Source organism: Mytilinidion resinicola, assembly GCF_010093595.1.
Source record: "Mytilinidion resinicola strain CBS 304.34 unplaced genomic scaffold BDZ99scaffold_1, whole genome shotgun sequence".
NCBI classification, from domain to species: Eukaryota; Fungi; Ascomycota; class Dothideomycetes; order Mytilinidiales; family Mytilinidiaceae; genus Mytilinidion; species Mytilinidion resinicola.
Genome location: NW_022985437.1, coordinates 1,160,044 through 1,177,941, shown reverse-complemented (window position 1 = coordinate 1,177,941; position 17,898 = coordinate 1,160,044). Strand labels below are relative to the sequence as shown.

The 17,898-nt window shown below is 51.8% G+C and overlaps 9 protein-coding genes across 9 annotated transcripts; 7 read left to right on the top strand and 2 right to left on the bottom strand.

The window, feature by feature from the left end:
• Positions 1-73: 73 nt before the first annotated feature.
• Positions 74-1,237, top strand: BDZ99DRAFT_456943 (purine and uridine phosphorylase). The gene has a single exon (XM_033718573.1). It carries the CDS (start codon positions 146-148, stop codon positions 1,157-1,159), a length of 1,014 nt encoding a protein of 337 aa, XP_033584148.1. The 5' UTR covers positions 74-145; the 3' UTR covers positions 1,160-1,237.
• A 2,488-nt stretch (positions 1,238-3,725) lies between these two features.
• Positions 3,726-4,505, top strand: BDZ99DRAFT_456941 (uncharacterized protein). The gene is made up of 3 exons (XM_033718572.1): positions 3,726-3,816; positions 3,880-4,327; positions 4,402-4,505. The coding sequence occupies exons 1-2, from the start codon at positions 3,804-3,806 to the stop codon at positions 4,284-4,286; spliced, it is 420 nt and encodes a 139-aa protein (XP_033584147.1). The 5' UTR covers positions 3,726-3,803; the 3' UTR covers positions 4,287-4,327; positions 4,402-4,505.
• Positions 4,506-7,167: 2,662 nt separating this feature from the next.
• BDZ99DRAFT_362918 (uncharacterized protein) lies at positions 7,168-8,319 on the bottom strand (the record flags this gene model as incomplete). Its single annotated transcript, XM_033714702.1, has 2 exons — positions 7,168-8,074; positions 8,171-8,319. Coding segments are annotated over 2 exons (1,056 nt in total), but the record flags the coding sequence as incomplete, so codon positions are not given.
• Positions 8,320-9,519: 1,200 nt separating this feature from the next.
• BDZ99DRAFT_374151 (zf-DHHC-domain-containing protein) lies at positions 9,520-11,568 on the top strand (the record flags this gene model as incomplete). Its single annotated transcript, XM_033714908.1, has 2 exons — positions 9,520-9,718; positions 9,956-11,568. 2 exons carry the CDS (start codon positions 9,520-9,522, stop codon positions 11,566-11,568), a joined length of 1,812 nt encoding a protein of 603 aa, XP_033584145.1.
• A 2,108-nt stretch (positions 11,569-13,676) lies between these two features.
• On the top strand, positions 13,677-13,952 carry BDZ99DRAFT_374892 (uncharacterized protein; the record flags this gene model as incomplete). The annotated part of the gene is made up of 1 exon (XM_033714945.1): positions 13,677-13,952. A coding segment is annotated over one exon (276 nt), but the record flags the coding sequence as incomplete, so codon positions are not given.
• Positions 13,953-14,404: 452 nt separating this feature from the next.
• On the top strand, positions 14,405-15,221 carry BDZ99DRAFT_456938 (uncharacterized protein). The gene has a single exon (XM_033718571.1). It carries the CDS (start codon positions 14,418-14,420, stop codon positions 15,003-15,005), a length of 588 nt encoding a protein of 195 aa, XP_033584143.1. The 5' UTR covers positions 14,405-14,417; the 3' UTR covers positions 15,006-15,221.
• BDZ99DRAFT_10508 (uncharacterized protein) lies at positions 15,107-15,455 on the bottom strand. The gene has a single exon (XM_033712354.1). It carries the CDS (start codon positions 15,400-15,402, stop codon positions 15,208-15,210), a length of 195 nt encoding a protein of 64 aa, XP_033584142.1. The 5' UTR covers positions 15,403-15,455; the 3' UTR covers positions 15,107-15,207.
• A 130-nt stretch (positions 15,456-15,585) lies between these two features.
• BDZ99DRAFT_513429 (uncharacterized protein) lies at positions 15,586-16,176 on the top strand (the record flags this gene model as incomplete). Its single annotated transcript, XM_033724711.1, has 2 exons — positions 15,586-15,867; positions 15,922-16,176. The coding sequence occupies 2 exons, from the start codon at positions 15,586-15,588 to the stop codon at positions 16,174-16,176; spliced, it is 537 nt and encodes a 178-aa protein (XP_033584141.1).
• Positions 16,177-16,211: 35 nt separating this feature from the next.
• BDZ99DRAFT_513428 (uncharacterized protein) lies at positions 16,212-17,561 on the top strand (the record flags this gene model as incomplete). The annotated part of the gene is made up of 3 exons (XM_033724710.1): positions 16,212-16,403; positions 16,535-16,807; positions 16,863-17,561. The coding sequence occupies 3 exons, from the start codon at positions 16,212-16,214 to the stop codon at positions 17,559-17,561; spliced, it is 1,164 nt and encodes a 387-aa protein (XP_033584140.1).
• Between the last annotated feature and the right edge of the window lie 337 nt (positions 17,562-17,898).

The following is a 17,898-nucleotide window of genomic DNA, read 5'->3' as shown; positions in this document are numbered from 1 at the left end:
GCGACAGAAGGCTGAAGAGGCAGCAACCAGGCTGAAATGATGCTTTCTGCACATCTCCTTCGGCCCATCCTGAGGAAAAGGGTGTGTCTCCTGTGCCGCGATATCTGGTGTTCACACCGCTTCAACCCGACCACATCTCCAACTTATGGCATCGAGCAGCAAGCAACTCAGTTGCGCCGACTACCACGTCGCGTGGATATGCCCGCTCATCGACGTCGAGCTGCTGCCGGCGCGGCTGATGCTAGACAAGGAGCACCCCACCCCACCGTACGACACGCACTACGACGAAAACACGTACATCTGCGGCGCGATTAACGGCCATGCCGTCGTGGTCGCGACCTGTCCGCAGGGCGAGACGGGCAACGTCAATGCCGGGCGGCTGACGGGATTTATGTTCAAGACGTTCCCTAACATCAGGATGGCCGTCCTCGTCGGCATCGGAGGTGGGATCCCTCGTTCACCGCCATCTGAGGATCCGCTTGAGGACATCCACCTGAGAGATGTGGTGGTCGGGTGGCCTGGCGACGAGAAGCCGGCGTGCGTCTACCACGACCGGGGCAGGTTGAAGGTGGGTGGCCAGTTTGAACTGGTCGGCACGATGCAGGACCCAGAGTGGAGACTCACGAACGCGCTCGGCGTCCTCGCGTCGGACCATGAGCTGGGTCGAACGACGTTCGCTGATCAGCTTCAGCGACTGCAGAAGCACAAGAAGTTCCCCCACAAGTTCGCTCGTCCTGGCCTCGAGCACGACCGGCTCTTCAAGGCCACATACTATCACATCGGAGACTACAAATCCAATTGTGCGGCATGCGATGGGACTGAGCTCGTCCAGCGACCGCAGCGGAGCGCAGACGACGAGCATGAGCTCGTCTTCCATCGAGGGAGGATCGCGACGGGTAATGCGGTCATCCAGGACGGCGAGCAGAGAGATGTGATTGGCGCCAGATGCGACGGGGCGCTGTGCGTTGAGATGGAAGCCGCGGGCGTCGACGTTAACAGGAAGTGTCTGGTCATCCGCGGCGTCTCTGACTACGCAGACTCGCACAAGAACAACATGTGGAAGTCTTACGCAGCTGGAAATGCGGCCGCATTTACCAGGGAACTGCTCTGCAGAACACAGTCAGATGTAGTTAAAAGGAAAAGTGTGTCTGAAGGTTAGTGATAGGTTTACTTTGCAATGGGCTGCGTTATATGCAGAGCTTAGCAATACATCAATGGCACTCTTATTTAGGCTAACTTCCTTAGAATTAACCTTACTAGAGATGTTTCAAGGCCGGGGTGTACCTATTGATATGCGCTTACAATTACCGCGAAGATCCGGCCCCGTCACTGACCCACTAACTGGATTTTCATCGAGATGGATGGCATCATTTAGACCGTCTGATTATGACGAGAGGTTTCAAAAGATTGCTGATGAAAGACACTCCTCTACCTGCGAATGGATACTTAGTTGCGAAGCGACGTCGTGGTGGTGCGCCCGAAAATGGCCCTCTATTCTCTGGCTGTCCGGAAGCCCTGGGATGGGAAAGTCGACTGCTCTGACCCACTTGGTGAAAGAACTCTTAAGCCGTCGATCCGTGTATGAAGTAGGGCGTAGAAGTGCTATGGTTCATAGCTTCTGCGTTAATGGGCTGAACAGCACCGCGAGTAGCGTGCTTTCCGTCGCCATTCATCAATTGCTTGTCCAGTTTCCCAAGGCGAAAAATAACACCTGCACGTTCGATCGCAATCTTTACATGGTCGCAGAAGCTACACATAATTGGACACCGAAATCTGGGAAATCCCGCCCTTCCTTTCAACTCTGGAACATATTCTGTAAGCTTATGGAAGAAGCCAAGATCGATACGCTGTTCCTCGTTATTGATGCACTGGATGAATGCGATATCCAGTCTCAACCCGAATTGCTTCGACTTTTCCACGGATCCGTAGCCCAAAATCTCTACATCAAAATCTTGTTTTCAAGCCGGACGAACCCCGAGCTTGAGAAAATATACTCGCGATACTCTGCACAAGCACCACAAGCTTTTCGCTATGAGAAGTTGGAGCACCTAGAGGACCGTATCAACGATGATATAGGACTCTATATCCGCACAGAGGTTGCTAGGATCGCCAAGCTGATGTACTACTCTACCGAAAAAAAAGAGCAGATTCTCGAAAAATTACTGAGCGAGCGCTCCGGGATGTTTCTCCCGGTGGTACTACTACTCCGAGAGATCGAAGGCGCAAACTACGGCTCTTTAGAGCAGGTTCTCAGGTATATCCCGGCAAATTTAGGAGCATTGTATGGGAAACTGTTTAAGCATCTCTTATATAACCTGCGGCCCGAGAAGCAGCGGCTGCTAAAATATCTGGCGTACTCGATCGGAGATATAACTCCCCGCGACATCGCTTATGCGTGCTACACCTTGGAAGCTCGTCCACCAACCCCTATCGCTTTGGCTGAGGCTTTAAACGAAAGTGATTTAAATGAAACGAAAAGAGAGCTCCAATCTATAAGTACGATGGTACAATTCCAAGAAGACGAAGCTCCCGTGTCTTTCATTCACATTACTGCAAAACAATACCTTGCGATGCTGTCTGAAAATCGAGCTACCTCAAATATTCTTCCAAATCCTTGGAACGCTCACACGGATATTGCTGCTATCTGCTTAGCGCTTATATACGCAACCGTGAGGTCCAAGATAAAGCTTCCAACCGGACATCTGAGCGCGGGGGAGGAATATCAACGGCTCCATGCCATCGAAAACATACCTTTTCTTGAGTACGCCTTGCGGAATTGGTACGCCCATTTAAAGCAGGCTATTAACAGAACACCCGAAACTGAAGAATTAAACAAGAGACTATTAAGCGGTATTTAAATATTTGTCCAACTATAGAACCGCCGCCCTGAGGGCTTCTGTTATACACTAATTCGTTATTGGGGTGTGGAAGGACTTGGCCAGAACCTGGAAGCAGAGATTTCCATCATCGAGGTTTTCAGTGTATTTGGCCTTACCCGATGCCTGAGAATGCTGCTCGAAAAGAACTCAAACATCTACCGTTCCGTCACCCCAACAATTCGACGTGCAGTACTTCTCGCAGTACGGGGCGGTCACGAAGGCGCGTTCGATCTACTAGTAGAGTACTTTAAAATTACATCTCTCGACGGAAAAGAGTACAAAGAAATAATCACAAACTCGGCATGGAGCGGCCATTTTGGTGTCCTTGAGAAGATCATGCACCTCCGAAAACCAGACCTCAAGGAATTTATCAGCGCGACCGAGGCCGCATTCATTACTGGTGACCGTCGCATTCTGAACAGGATGATAGCGGATAGTGCAATATTTGAGGACAGAGATGGACAAGGAAGAACAGCCCTCCACCTATTGTTTGTGGCAACAATAAGGAATTTCTCGGTGCGGGATAGTAGCACGGATGTCAGCCAAGGGTTGATGCTTGCGCAAGCTGAGTTTTATGCGAAGCATGGGGTCGATATCAACGCTCAGGATCAGTTTGGATATACAGCGCTTCACTACATATGCTATGCGCCTCAATTGTGTAAACGAGATTTGCTCGTTGGCCTCCTCACTCGCGGTGCGGATCCGATGTTGACGACTAAGGGAGGCCTAACTCCCTTACATCTTGCTGCGCGCTTCGCACGACATCCAAGCGCTATTCAGGTATTACTTGACGCAACGAACAACGAACTTGCTCGGATGAAGTCCTTAGGAGGGAACACTCCTCTTCATTGGGCGGTCCAGCGACAAGCTATCCCACTCGAGCAAGACCATCAGGATAGCGTCTTCGGGGATGATGTGGAAACAATGTCGGCACTTCCTGGGATTCATAGCAATGAAGGCAATTACCAACGGAGTGGATATACTTGGGAAGAACACTCACCTTCGTCCTTCATCCTGCAACTTCTCATCGACGGAGGTGCTGATCCTTTTATTCGAAATAAGCGCGGGTTGACTGCAATTGACCGCATGCGAAACTATAGGGTCGGTTGGCTGCTTAAATGGGGATATGCACATCCGGAAATCGTCAGGACCTCCGTTGCAGCCTTTCGAAGACTGAACCCAACGCCGAGATCAGCATTGCCGTGTCGTAGCCACTCCATAACAGAATCACTTCTTGCAAGAGGTTTACCGTCATCCGTGGATCTTGAAGATGATATGGATCTAGGTACCCCAACCGAGTCCTCTGACACAACGAAATCTTTCTATACCGCCGATGAAGCAGTCAAAATCGACACAAATCTCAAGATCCAGAAGAAACGATTATGGAACTCTTGGCGACCATCTTGAGGTTTTCCAGAGTTCGTGCGATTCTTTATTCATTCAGTTCACTGTATGGTAAAATGAACCTCCATCAGTTTGTGTCTTTGTAAGTTGAGGAAATCTAGAGAAGTTCATCACTAACTAGCTAGGGAGAGGTGCGTCTCAACAGACATTCCCAGACGACGGAAACCCTGCCGACCATTCAGGCCTGCTGTTAGCTCACGCGTGGCACCAGTACACATCAGGGATAGTACTACTACCCCGGGTGTGTATTATATCCCGGAAGGTGATTTCTTGGCCCTCCTTCCAAGTATGCGAAAGGATTGCAAAGGGAGGGATTGTATCGTCGCCTACGAAGTCCTTCATGAGGCTAAGCTCCCCAGTGGGGTCACGTTGCAGAAGACGCATTGCTTCGCAAAGAGTTTGGACGGACGTATGCGGTAGGAATAGGTTTGGCCGGGGTTTAAATGAGCCGGGTAACTCGCTCGTTTATCGAGTATAGTCCTAGCTATCGGGGTTAGCGAGTATATAGAAAGAAAGGCCGTGAAATTATACCTAAGAAACGCGTCTGGGTGCGAGACGGTGTAAGAGTGCTGTGGGTTGAATGTTGTAGTTTCAATTTGTGAGGGTTAAGCAAACTCAGCTTGGATGGGATGTGGCTAGTTACTTAGCCCACAGTCTGGCGCAGTGAGGCTCTCATGCTGTATTAGACATGAGCGGGAGGCGAATTTGCGAGCGACTAGACCAAATATACTGACATCCTAAGGAGTCAACGAACACCTTAGTGACGCTAGCAGGGAGGACGGCCGACCCGCTCCGGCCACACCTTTGTAGGCTCCAAACTCTGATAGAAGTACTCTTTAGTACAGTGGCAAATCACGTGCCTTGGTCTGTGGTGTAATCGTGGCTGTAATGCCAAGACTCGCATTCGTACCCCTGCTTGCCGGCCGGAGCAAAACGGTGTTGCAACAACGGGCAAGGGTGAAACCGCATTCGCTAGCGGCTGTACTGTAATGAAGGGATTAAATGAGGAAGTGAGAACGTGTGCGATAGCCAGCTTCCCCGCATCTTGTTATTCCGGAGTCGGATTTTTATATATTCCGAGCATCAGCAAGGGTCCGCGCAGCCACGCCCAGCCACAGGCCTGACAGCCACGGGCGGGGCTTACTTGATTTCCATAAGTAAATTACACCGTAATGATTATTTTGAACGTACGGAACTGTCTCACACTAACCGGTATTGGTGATCGCTTCGGTTGGAGGTACCGATCCGCGTGGCGACTTTGAATGAGTTTGCGTGCGATAGTAGCCATAAGGCTGATGACGACTTCCAGTATGGTAATAAGGCGCTGAGGCTCGGATAAGGCCCTTTTATAAACATCAGGAGTGATAAGAGCTTGAAAGTGGTGCTGTGGCGAAGGAATTCTATTACGCTATGAAAGAAGGCTCTCCGCAAATTAGGCGCGAAGGCGACGATGCGAACGTAATTTTTAGGTGGGAGGGGTTCCGAGTGTTCAGGAGTGGCCACAGCACACGACTTATACAGAACTGTGGGAAATGTTGGTGTGTGCATAGAGTTTGAGTTGCTTGAAGTCAATGTACCTATTGATTTTCTCGCCACGCAGGGTTTCTCGCTACGCAGGGACGCACATTAGAAGACACCTAATAAAGGAACACAAGCCAAGATACCATGGGTGAGGGATTACTACAAGCGATGTGGATGTCCTCAACGCCGGCCACTGGTTGCTCCACTTATCACCAAGAGGAACAGGATCCGTAGTAGCCACATTGTGGACCTGATGACCATCAGAGTAGCGTACTGACAGATGTTTCCAACCGTCAAAGCCTGTGGGCGTCTAAGTCATCAAAGCTCTTCAAGGACGGCAGAATTGTATCGGAAGGCTAGCTCCATTCAGCCGCCAGTGTTGACTGTAGAAGGATACAGGCTCAAGCACCGGTATCCGCATCTGGCATTTGCAAGGAAGTGTTGCGGCTAAGTGAGGTAGCATGGATTTCCACTCGTCTTGAGAACAATACTGGAGCGAGTTAGTATCGAGTTCCAGCAATTTGGGTGAAGGATTGGCCTAGCAGTCCGCACCCACAGCTACACCAAATAGGCGATTCAAGCACGAGGCTTCTCTAAGGTTTGTCTTTGCTAAAACTGGCAGGTGTTCTACAGTCTCATGAGACCTGGTGTTGGTGTCGCGTCGACGCGGCGAGTTGGCTGGACGTGATGTTCGAAAGACGCTAAGCCCAGTGCGGCGGCCTCACCCCAATTCAAGCGTCAAGACCACTGAGGTGACTACGAGAGACGGGCTCAACATTGGCAGGCATTCCAAAAAGAACATGGATGGCCTCTGGTTCTACCAGAAGTAAACCGCTGACGTTGGAAAGCCGTACGCAAGCCAGTCTCATCTTGATTAAATGGCGCATCCTGATCCTGACGTGCGATAGTGCTTCTGTCATCAGATCTATCGGGCATCAAAGTATATGGCAGAAAGCATCTTTTAAATTGTCTTGACAAAGTGAATATATTTGAGATTCCACCAAGTTTTGGCTACGTACTGGGTATTCGTTGGTTTATTGCCAACGTGAGAAAAGAGCTCCGATGTAGAGATCCGCCAGGCTAGCTGACTTTGGTATGAAAAAAAGAACACAGGGCTCGAGGTGCTCAAACACCATTCGGTGGTGTCTAACCCGTGTCTAAAACGCCATGTCCATATCCATGTGACCCCCGCTAAACATATGTACGCCTTAAATGTTAATTCCAACGCACCTCGCAAAATACAGTCGCGTCAAGATGTAAATCGATCGGCCGGATTTGTCGACCCGGAGGGTTTCTTCTCCTCCTTTGGATGATCCTCTTCCTCCTTTCCGGAACCCTTGTTATCGTTCAATGGGTTTGGCATTTCCCTACCCTCCTTCAGGCATCTACCTTTACGGCCAACCTCTTCCTGTAGGTAGGCGAGTCTCTTCTTGTCACCGTCGTCAAAACGGAACGCGCCTCTCCAGAAACCACAGCCAATGTTGCTCGTCTCGCCCCTTTGCACCACCTGTTCTGCTCCTACTCGGTCGACGGGCGGAATTCCCACGAAATGATTCTTCTGCGCCTCAACCTGCGCAATCATGCTACCACCGGGCATGTGGTGGAAAATCTCGGAATTGAGTGTCCAGCATCGGAGGCCGGGACTAGCATATTTGTGACGGAGTTTAGGATCTGGGTGCGGATGTGGGTTGTTTTCGGGCGTGGGAGAAGGCGTGTCGAAGCCATTACGGCACGCCTTAAGAATCGACACGTCGTAGGCGTGAGAGCCCTTACTCTTGCTTGTCTTTAGTTTCGCGATCGGCGCGAGGTCGTTGACTAGATGCTCAGCGGCCGCCCGTGTGACGGCGTAGCCAAAGGTGCAAAGCGGGAACTTGGAGCGGTGGAAGGCGCGCGTCTGCTCAGGGAGCTCGAACACATCAAAGAGAGCGGCTGTGTACGGATGGAGATCTCGTCGCGCTGGTAAGGACGGGTCTTTGAAAAGTTTATGCGGGATCGAGGTTAAGTTCTCTTTGTATTGATGCCCACGGCCAACACCGTGGTCAACAGCGGTGAAGTAGTCACCGCAATGGCCTAGATATAGTAGGTCCCAGGCAGAAGTATCGCCCCAGTAGTGGGTGGGATCCACTTTGAATCTAGACAAGTACCTCGAAGGCGACAGCATGGAGCGTGCTGCATTGGCAGCCAGGGGAACCTGCAGAGAGCGCAGCTGGATGTCCCAATCGACATCATCTTCTAGGATCAGTGCTGTTTCGAGTCCGGATTTCAGAAACCTGGGTAACAGTTAATGAGACATGCCATGTGTGTAGATGGATGAAGGAATAGTAGGTCTCGGAACTGCGTGGGCGAGGGAATACAGGAATACTTACCATTGTAGAGCATTGTTATGGCCCAGCCAGGCGTAGATGGAGCCGACTGTGATGTCGGAGTCTCTACCCTCGCGGAACTTATTGATATCATCCTCGCTCCACGCGGGCTGCGAAGGGATGGTAAGGTCGATGCCTGTGACGTTGGCGGCTTGGAGAAGGCCTGGCTGCCGGTCAGACCCAGCCTTCGACACCACTACAACGGCGCCAAAGCCTAATGTGGTATTCGAAGGTGCGTTCTCAGCAACGGCTAAAGGACGAGCGAACGACGGGAACTGGGTGTAGAGGTCGTGGGCACTGTGGCGGTAGTAGAAGAGCAGCGAGGCTACGAGAGAGAGAGCTATGAGCAGGTTGAAGGGGTTTCTGCGAGGAGCAAGCATGACGGGCGATAGTCCGCAGTCAAATATCTCATCGCTCGGTGGGAGGTTTTGGAGTTGGAGGAGCAGTAGGAGAGCAGCTCTGGCAAAACGGCAGAAGAAACAACAAAAGAGGGCACTTCGCTCTTTGTAGCAGCCAGCAGCTGCGGGCCCACAGATTTCCGATGGGGCAGATGAAGAACGGCAGGTGAAGTCTGTGCAATGAACAGGCAGGGACAAGATTGTCGACTGCAGACGGGTATTGTGTGGCACATGGCAATTTGTACGTCCTATGCGGCCCTCATCGGCGAGCAACCTGCCTGTTACACGACAGCCGTTTCATTAATTCTGCGAGGCCCGTGAGGATTGCAGGCACAGCGTCTACCACTGGCTGTAACGACACACGTCGGGGATCCTCTCCTGACGCTCCCTGCGCCCGAGGACGGCCCCAGACTCACGATGGATGCTCTGCGCCCCTTGGCTGCGGCAAGCAAGCTTTCCGTCATGGTGCTGAGCGCGCGGGCGTTGCTGGCCAGTGGTGGCGGTGGAGTCGTACAGAGGAGTCAGTGCTAGGGGGCGATCACAAGAGCGCACAGGGAAGGTGGATGTGGTGCACGGTCACGTGCCCGCGCTGCGCACTACTCGACAGTTCGTCCGGATCACGACCGGCCGCAGCCTGTGCGCTTGGTGTGGAGTGGCACACGAGTTCCCGCTGACGCCAACCTCCTTGCCCAGCTTCACCACGCCCACGGTGGCCTCATATTATCGCGAGCACCGGCCCGCCTGTGTTGGCACTCTGCATTCTTTCCCGCCAGCTCTCCTGCGCGCTGCCGCGGCCGCCTTGTCTTCCTGAAACGTACTGTGGCCCCTCCGCCATCGCCCCGTGGCGATCCCCGTCGCTCGCTGGACCTCCTCTGTACGGCGCATCGTTGCCCTCTCTATTGATGGATCTTGGGTCCGCTGTTGACCTCGACGCGTGAGTCGGAGCTGTGCCCAATGGCCACGCTGAGCTCGCCTTCTCCGCCCTCCTCGCCATCCCTTACCATGCGACGCAAGGGCTTCGTCCGCCGCGTCGAGCGATATTGCTGGAACGTCTTTACATACTTCCCGCTTGCCTTCGTCTACGGCCTGACATCCTGGGCGGTATGGGTTGCCGCTGGAATAGGCTTCGAACCTGTGCGGCGTGCTTGGACAGGTAAAACACCACATTCTTCGTCGCTGCGCCTTTCAGGAGTCCATGTTGCACCAAAACGGTTGGCGATCCGTCTGCCGAGGCCCAGAGCACGCTCGCCAACAGCTTGGGAGACCTCAATCAGGTATCTGGGCTGTTCGTAGCTGTGCATCCCGCCCAGTCTGCGCCTAAGCTCTCTCGCCTAGACCCAACATGACTACCATCAACTTGTGAACGCTGAAGCTAACGTCTGCGCAATAGGCAAGGGCACCTCGGTCCTCAGTGTCGTTCTCTATCTTCTCCTCAATTGGAGCTACACGACAGCCGTCTTCACGGACCCTGGATCACCTCTGAACCTGAACCTGAACCATGGCTACAGCCACCTTCCGACCCAAGACACAATAGCTTACACATCATACACGGTGAAGTCGACCGGCGACATCAGATACTGCAAGAAATGCCAGTCCAAGAAGCCGGACCGCGCACACCACTGCTCGACCTGTGGACGATGTGTCCTGAAAATGGACCATCACTGTCCTTGGTTGGCCACCTGCGTAGGGCTCCGGAACTATAAACACTTCGTGCTGTTCCTTGTATATCTGTCTTTTTTCTGCTGGGTGTGCTTTACAACATCAGCATCCTGGGTGTGGAGCGAGATTCTCAGCGAAAGCCAATACACCGAAACACTAATGCCAGTCAACACTGTTCTCCTTGCCGTTATATCCGGAATAATAGGACTAGTCATTACAGGCTTCACGATGTGGCATCTCTACCTAGCTATGAAAGGACAAACAACTATTGAGAGTCTCGAGAAAACCCGCTATCTCTCCCCATTGCGCCGGCAGATGCGCCAACAGCTGAACAACCGCAATTACATAGATCCTGATGCGAATGGCCGTCCGAGCATCAGTGACCAGCTTCGCGAGATCCACGCCAACTCGCTCCCAGGTATTACAAGACCAGAGGAAGGCGAATCATCGCCAAATCGATCCTTGTCACGCTCTCCAAGTCCGAACCCCAGTTCCATGAGCAATGACTACTCCCATGGCGGATACGCGAACTCACACTCGTACGAACACCGCGAGCGCCAACGCGACATTGAGCGCTACGATGCCTATCTAGAAGAGAAGGATAGTGACAGCCTCCCTAGCGCCTTCGATCTTGGCTGGCGTCGTAATCTCAAGCATGTCTTTGGACCCTCCCCACTGCTGTGGTTTTTCCCGATAACCAACACCACCGGCGATGGTTGGTCTTGGGAACCAAGCCCCAAATGGCTCGTAGCCCGCGAACAGATACGTAAAGAGCGCGAGACGCAAGCCCGGATACAAAAAGAAAGGGAGCGCGCAGCTGGGTGGGGCGTAGACTCACCGACCGAGGCGGAGATGATGCGGAATGGTGATGGCCCGTACGCGGCCGGAAACAACTTCTCGCCTCCAACTCGTCCTTCAAGACGCCCGGAATGGCAGAGCCCCAGGGCCAACAAAGACGAGCACGAGAATCGCTACCTCACCACTTCAAATGGCGTTGCTATGGTTCCCATGTCTGGTCGCCGGAGCCCAGGGAAAGCTGACCAGATTCTGGGGAGAGAAAGGGGCATGTATGCTGATGGCGACATGCAGCTCCAGACCCTTGATCGAGATAGAAGGAAGGCGGACCAGTACGGCTATGTGGAAGAGGAGGACGGCTATGAGGTCTCGAGCGACGAAGAGCGAGCACAGAGCGCGAAAAGGGGCCAAAGCTCGAAATCCCAAAAGAACTGGAATGACATTCCAGAAGACTTTCTCAAACCGCCGCCGAAGGGGAAGAGGGGATCGCGTTCGTCGAGTAAGCAGAGGAAGACGGAAGAGTGGGACGAATGGGGTGGAGAGTCCTAAGGCGCGTCGGGAATAGTAAGATACTATTCTTTTTTGCATTCATTTCGGCGTTTTAGGGGAACCAGTATGGCATGCATCAGTCGCAATGACTATTAAGAGCGGGCGGTTATGCTTTATGTATTATAGTGTGTGTATACTAGCGTCAAACCTGTAAGCGCGCTTTTAAAATCTGAAAGTCGGAAAATTATCGCAAGGTATGTCCTGGTTACTTAGCTATGTTGGATTTGGAGGCTGGTATGATGGGTGGGTTGGTTTGTAGAAACAATCCCTTTTACACACGTCAGCTCTTCTATTCAAGTCCATAATTCGTGCAATCAACATTGTTTTCCAGTTAAACTTTCAGAGTCTTGCCTATTCGCGAGCGATCTCGACGCGTGATGGCTCTCGAAACATGTTCAGGCTTCCATTTTAGATCCCACCATGTCTAGCATCTCATTAATATGTGTGGTCAGACTCCATTATCGCCTTATATTGCTTAGTTAATTGCTGACGGTTTCAGGGAGTTCCTCGTACTTTCATAGCCTACATGACGCGTAGTTAGATAGGACCAATATTAGCATACCTTCCAAAGTTATTTATCACACCTGCGGCATCGATACGCGTTCAAGATGCAGGACCCCATAGTCTGTAGACTGGATCGTCAATAGGCAAGTCTGATTTGGAGTGTCTGTAGCTTGACATTGTAAGTTTGTTATGAGTCAATGAGACGGGAAGAGTCTTACTGTGGTGCATATACCCTCAAATACACTTCACGAGTCTCAAATCACGCTCTCCTATCTTAGCAGTACATAGTCTAATCTGGGGGCTCCAAAACTTTACCTTGTGAGTTTACTGAGGGTGGTAATGCCAGGGTTTCCTTGAGGTTGTGCGAACACCCTAAAACCGCACTCTATGCTGCTCAAACCACGCTCTCATATCTCAGCAGTACACAGGTCTAATCTGAAGGGTCCAGAATCTTCAATTGTCAGCTATCGAGGATGATTAAATCAGAGGTTCCTCAAAGTCGTGCATGCTCCCGCAGAACCACACTCCATAAGCCTCAAACTCGACGGCATTCACCATGTCCTCGACCAGCCACCCCTTTAAACACTATCAAGGAGAAAAAATCCGCCGACGAGACTTGACTTAAAGTTAAAGACCGTCAACCCACCTCATTTCTCACCCACCTTCGAGTGCTCAACTCCAGCATCTCTACACCAACAGAGATACTTCGACTCCTTCAAACCCCAAGCACTCTCCAAGCTCACGAGCTCTGATTTACACCCTCCAGCAATCATGCCTAGCATGAAGCGTCGATTCGAAGGCGACGGCCAGCAGCCAGCCAGCGCGTACTCCCCAAAGCGCCACAAGATATCCCATCCTGCAGCCACTGCAAATCATCCCCCCAAGATGCCTGTCCTCCCCCCCGACATGCCTGCTCCAAGGCGCCGCATGAGGACGCGTGTAGGCGACGCTGTACGAAAGTATGCTGCGCGAGTTCTACACTTCGGCAAAGGGCACAAGAAGGAGACAGCGGGTCAGGTCCACGACACACCCAACAGCCTCCCAGTCGGGCGCGATCGTCGCAATGGCTCTGGAGACCAGAATGATGTGTACATGGCCGACGCGCGCCAGGTTGAGACACCAGTCTCATACGGAGGTCCATCTATCTTTTCTCGGGCCGTCAGCGCCATCTCCAGTGCCGCTTCCAGTTTCTCGTCTGGCGTAAGTTCATATCGGCTGGCTTGCTTAAACTGTTTGCGCAAGTCACTAACGACTCATAGTCATTCCGACCAACCTCAACTCGAGTGTCTCCCGACCAGCCCCCAGTTTGCGTGTCATTCACTCAGCCGACGTGGGATTGGGCCGCGAAGCAGAAAGGTGTCATCAAATGGAAATGGGATCCGCAGTGGGAGGACCATAATGCGACGTGGGCATTCTACTTTAAGAAGCTTCCCGTCACAGGCATGAAGACAGTCATTGGACCTTATGTTGAACTTGCTGGTGTTGACAAGGACACTTTCCAGGTCGAATATCTTAGCAAAGGCACCTGGAATGCTGCTTACAAGGTCTGGTCTGTGGAAAATGGAGTCACCCACAAGGCCATCCTCAAGGTTCCGAAGCCCGTAATGCCTTGGTATAAGACCCAAAGCGAGGTAGCCACGATGACGTATATTAGAGAGCACACAAAGATCCCAGTTCCACAAGTTTTTGCGTTCGACTCGTCCATGGATAACGCCCTCGGGCTCGAATGGATTTTGATGGAGATGGCCGAGGGGCGGGAGTATGAGCAGATCGAAGAAGACTTGTCGCCGGAAGAGGACCAAGATGCGATTTATGGGAAGGTTGCAGAGTGGACCCATGAACTCCAAGGCCTCGGATTCGACACAATCGGAAGCATCTATCGAGGATGGGATCCCTCTGCCGACAATTACCTTGACTACCGCATCGGTCCCGGCGTCATCCAGGCCCGATTCACAGCCGATAGAGGCCTCGGCCTTCCTAACACATACGGACCGTTCCTTTCGGTGAAAGAGTGGTACACCAGTCTCCTTGAAGCAAAGAAGGCGGATGTCGACAACGATCAAACCGAAAAGGCTAAGAAGCAGGCTCTGATCAATCGGTTTGACGCACGTCTCCGTAATATCCTAGACCAAAAGACTACTTTTGAAGATCAAAGGGCGAAGATCGCCCCACTTCTCCATGGACGACGCCGTGGCCGATATGCTGAGGCCAAGAAGCGCCTACACAATCTTCTCTTCAATACCGATCAGTTGAGTCCCCATATTCGACATGCTGAGCTTGAAAGCTTGAAACGGGGCTATGCCAAAATGATGCCACGCATCGTCAAAGAAGTCGGAGATCATGTCATGCAGGAGATTGCGGTCGGAATCAGACTTGCGACCGCCTACGCCGAAAAAGGCGACGCGTTGTCTGACTTCAAAACCGACATGGCCATGGACGCCGAATACCATCACCGTATGGCTGAACGTATGGAAAAACTTATCCCACTCGTGTGCGGTCAGGAGCCCCTCTCCCACAACTCTGCCTGGCTTGATCACTGGGACATCTCGGAGCGGAATATAATAGTCGATGAAGATACGAAAGAGGAGATGCTCCTTGATTGGGAGCAGCTGATCACCAAGCCCTTTGTGATGGGGCACGACGCGCCACCCATTATTAACCGTCACAAGGAGGTCGACAAGGACTGGTATCAGCACTGCAAGAACGTTTACGGCACTCGGAAGAGAGAATTAGATATAGCGTGGCCTACCAGACTTAACGAAGCGGGCCGGAGACGAGAAGATGACCTAAACCGACTTCTGAGGTTGATCGAGGGCGTGGGCACGAAATGTTGGTCTAATGAGGTGAGGGCAGATGTTGCGGAGTTGTGTACGTTCTACGGGGTGGAATACTATACTGAGCCTGTGGGAAAAAGGGATATTATTTCGGGCTAAGATTCGGTAAGCTTGCACGAAGCGTGGTGCAGTATTTGCTCCGCTTCATTGCAAAATAGCGTGCTCTTGAGGGTTTGTGTGGTTGGTTTAGGGCACGACATGTGCACCTGATCTGAAGGCACTAGGTAGGTATGGCGACATGTTATAAATTGTATTTCCATATCCAACAAACTGTTCAGGGTTTCCAAATTGCTCCTTTCCATCAATTTCTTTTCCTCCTATCAAACACGTGCGAGGTGACTTCCAAAAGTGCTATATGGCGCCAGCTTCTTTTCTGTGTCTGTTCCAAATCTGCATATAGCAGTAAGTCTAAAGCTATAGAGCCGATATCGTGACCCGTAATCGTTCGCTTTGCTCGCCGGGTGAGACCGTCTGAGGTGCCCTGCCTAGGGATCATTCACCAGAATCAGAGTCTTGGCGTCGCCAAGGGTCCTCACTTCTAGAATCTGCTTAGCTTGCCGTTCTCCTACTTCTTACACTCACCGAACAGCACACTCACGACCTCTCGCAGTGCTCTCAACCTCTGCCTCCCCAAGCAATACACACACATACATCGTCAGATTCTTCCCCCCTCTCTAAAATGCCTTCTACGAAGCGCAATTTCGACGCCTTCACCAACAACAAACAGCAGCAGGACTCAAACCCAAAGCGTTTCAAGAGCTGCCCGGAGCCATATTCAACTGTTCGCACGTCCTTCGAGTCCAATACCGGCACAGTGAAGACAGGGTCGACTACCTTGAGTCGTAAACCTTCCGCGAACACTAGCATCTCTTCCACCTCCACACGCAGTATCGAGGAAGCCTCGAAGCTTTCACCCGAAGTGCAAAGCTCCCCAACCCTCTCCGATGTCAAACGGAATCGTGTTCCAATATGCGTTTCACATGCTAGACCTCCTTCGAACCCTGGAGTGCTCTAGAAGACCAAGACGGACTGGGTGCTGACATCGTCAAGCCGTTCGCGCGCTGTTTGGAAGGACCTCATGCCTACCGAGAAAGATGTCCAAAAGATTCGGAATATCGTGCGCCCATACCTCTATCTTGCCGGAATCAGCACGCAGAACTTCGACGTCAAGATCCTGAGCGAGGGTAGCTGGAATCGCGCATTCACCGTTTCATCAAAGGACGCAGGTGGAACGCACATGAGGCTGTTTTTCGAGTCGCGAAGCCAGTAATGCCTTGGTTCAAGACACAGAGCGAAGTGGCCACGATGGCATACGTACGAGAGCATACGAGCATTCCTATTCCCGACGTATATACCTTCGACTCGGATATGAGGAACAATGCTCTGGGTCTGGAGTGGATATTCATGGAAAAAGCCTCCGGCAAACAATGGAGAGCAGCCCGCCAGCACCTTAAGCCCGCCAAAGCGCGAGGGGTCCTCAAACAGCTTGCTGGCTGGGTTCATGAGCTGGAAGGACTCAAATTCGATCAAATCGGAAGCATTCATCGATAGTGGGATTCCACAAAAGACGGCTATCTAACTTATAAACTTGGACCCGTTGTAGACCAGCGCTTTTTTCACAGCAACAGGCCGGACACGACGATTCCGTTTTCATGGGTCCGTATGACAGCACTGGAGACTACGCGTCCGCGTTGCTGACGGCCCAAATGAGGGATCTGTCCAATCCAACTCTAGCGAATGCTTCGCAGCCGAACGTCGGCACAGCGGCTACAAAAACTACAGCAAAGGTGGACGACGAGAAGCGTCAGCGATACGAGGGCGAGTACGAGCTCAAAGAGCGCGGGAAGATGGTTGTGAGAGAGATCACCAGGCAAGAAAAGACGCCAGGAAACGACTTGAATGTTACTCGGATCCTATGGCGCAATCTATGCAATCACCACAACCTTTTTTGCTGAGAAGAGGTTCTTGGAGCTAGACATGCTAGTCTCTGATCACACTGAGGTGGAATACCTTGCCCGTGAAGTCCGAGACTTCGTCAAAGCGGAAACGGAAATCTATGGTGCTGAGCCCGAGGAGAACTTGACTTGGGAAGAGTATCAACAGGCCTCAAAGGAGGAAGAAGAAACCGAATCGCGAAACGATCATACAATCAACGAGAATGTGGATAACGCAATCCAAATCGGCCTCGAGATCTTCCGCCTCATTCCGCATGTGTTCAGGAACGAGAGGCTGGGACCAGATTCCACCTACCTTCATCACTGGGACATCAATGACGAGAACTTACTCGTGGACAGGCATGGAAGTGTCACGGCTCTCCTAGATTGGGAACAACTCACAACCCTACCTTTTGCGCACAAAAGGGAACGCTTCCAGCTGCCTAGTCTCATCTCGCGTTCGCCTGGTGAAGTCGACGCTAGAACCGAGAGAACGTATGCACTGCTCTTCAATAACGAAATGCGGAAGCTGGATCCAGAGTGGAGGAGGGAAACGCAAGTTCTTGTTGATAAGCAGGTAGATGCTCGGTTGAATGATCAGCAGGAACTCGTTCTCATGATCATCAGCCGTCACCACGTGAGGGAGCCCGATGCAGCGATATCGACAAAGGCCAAGCTCGAGAAGATGCCGAAATATGGAAAACCGGCGCCGATCTTCTGAGCTCTGAAAGGGTAGAGTGGTGTGTTTGACAGCTCGAACTGGGATGAGGGGTGTACGAGCAGCGATTTTCACGTTCTTGCAATACTCCTCCATCCTTCCCTTGGAGAAAATGTTTTGTTTTTCAATCGGCCTTGGGATCAAAATATTTGCTTTCAGCTTTGCATAAGCGTTACAACACCGTTTTGTCCTTGTGGATCGCGTATTCAGAGCTCTAATGGCTTCGTAGCTTGATCACAGTGTCCAAACACGAGATATGTATGATGAGGAATCAGAAAGTGCGAAAGAGCTACTTATTGTATTATGCTGATATTTCCTTCCACTTCTCATGAGCTTGCGG

Excerpts from the sequence above, each read along its gene's own strand:
- BDZ99DRAFT_456943 (XM_033718573.1), top strand. The coding sequence starts at position 146 with ATGGCATCGAGCAGCAAGCAACTCAGTTGCGCCGACTACCACGTCGCG.
- BDZ99DRAFT_456938 (XM_033718571.1), top strand. The coding sequence starts at position 14,418 with ATGCAGGAGATTGCGGTCGGAATCAGACTTGCGACCGCCTACGCCGAA.
- BDZ99DRAFT_10508 (XM_033712354.1), bottom strand. The coding sequence starts at position 15,402 with ATGATCCCTAGGCAGGGCACCTCAGACGGTCTCACCCGGCGAGCAAAG.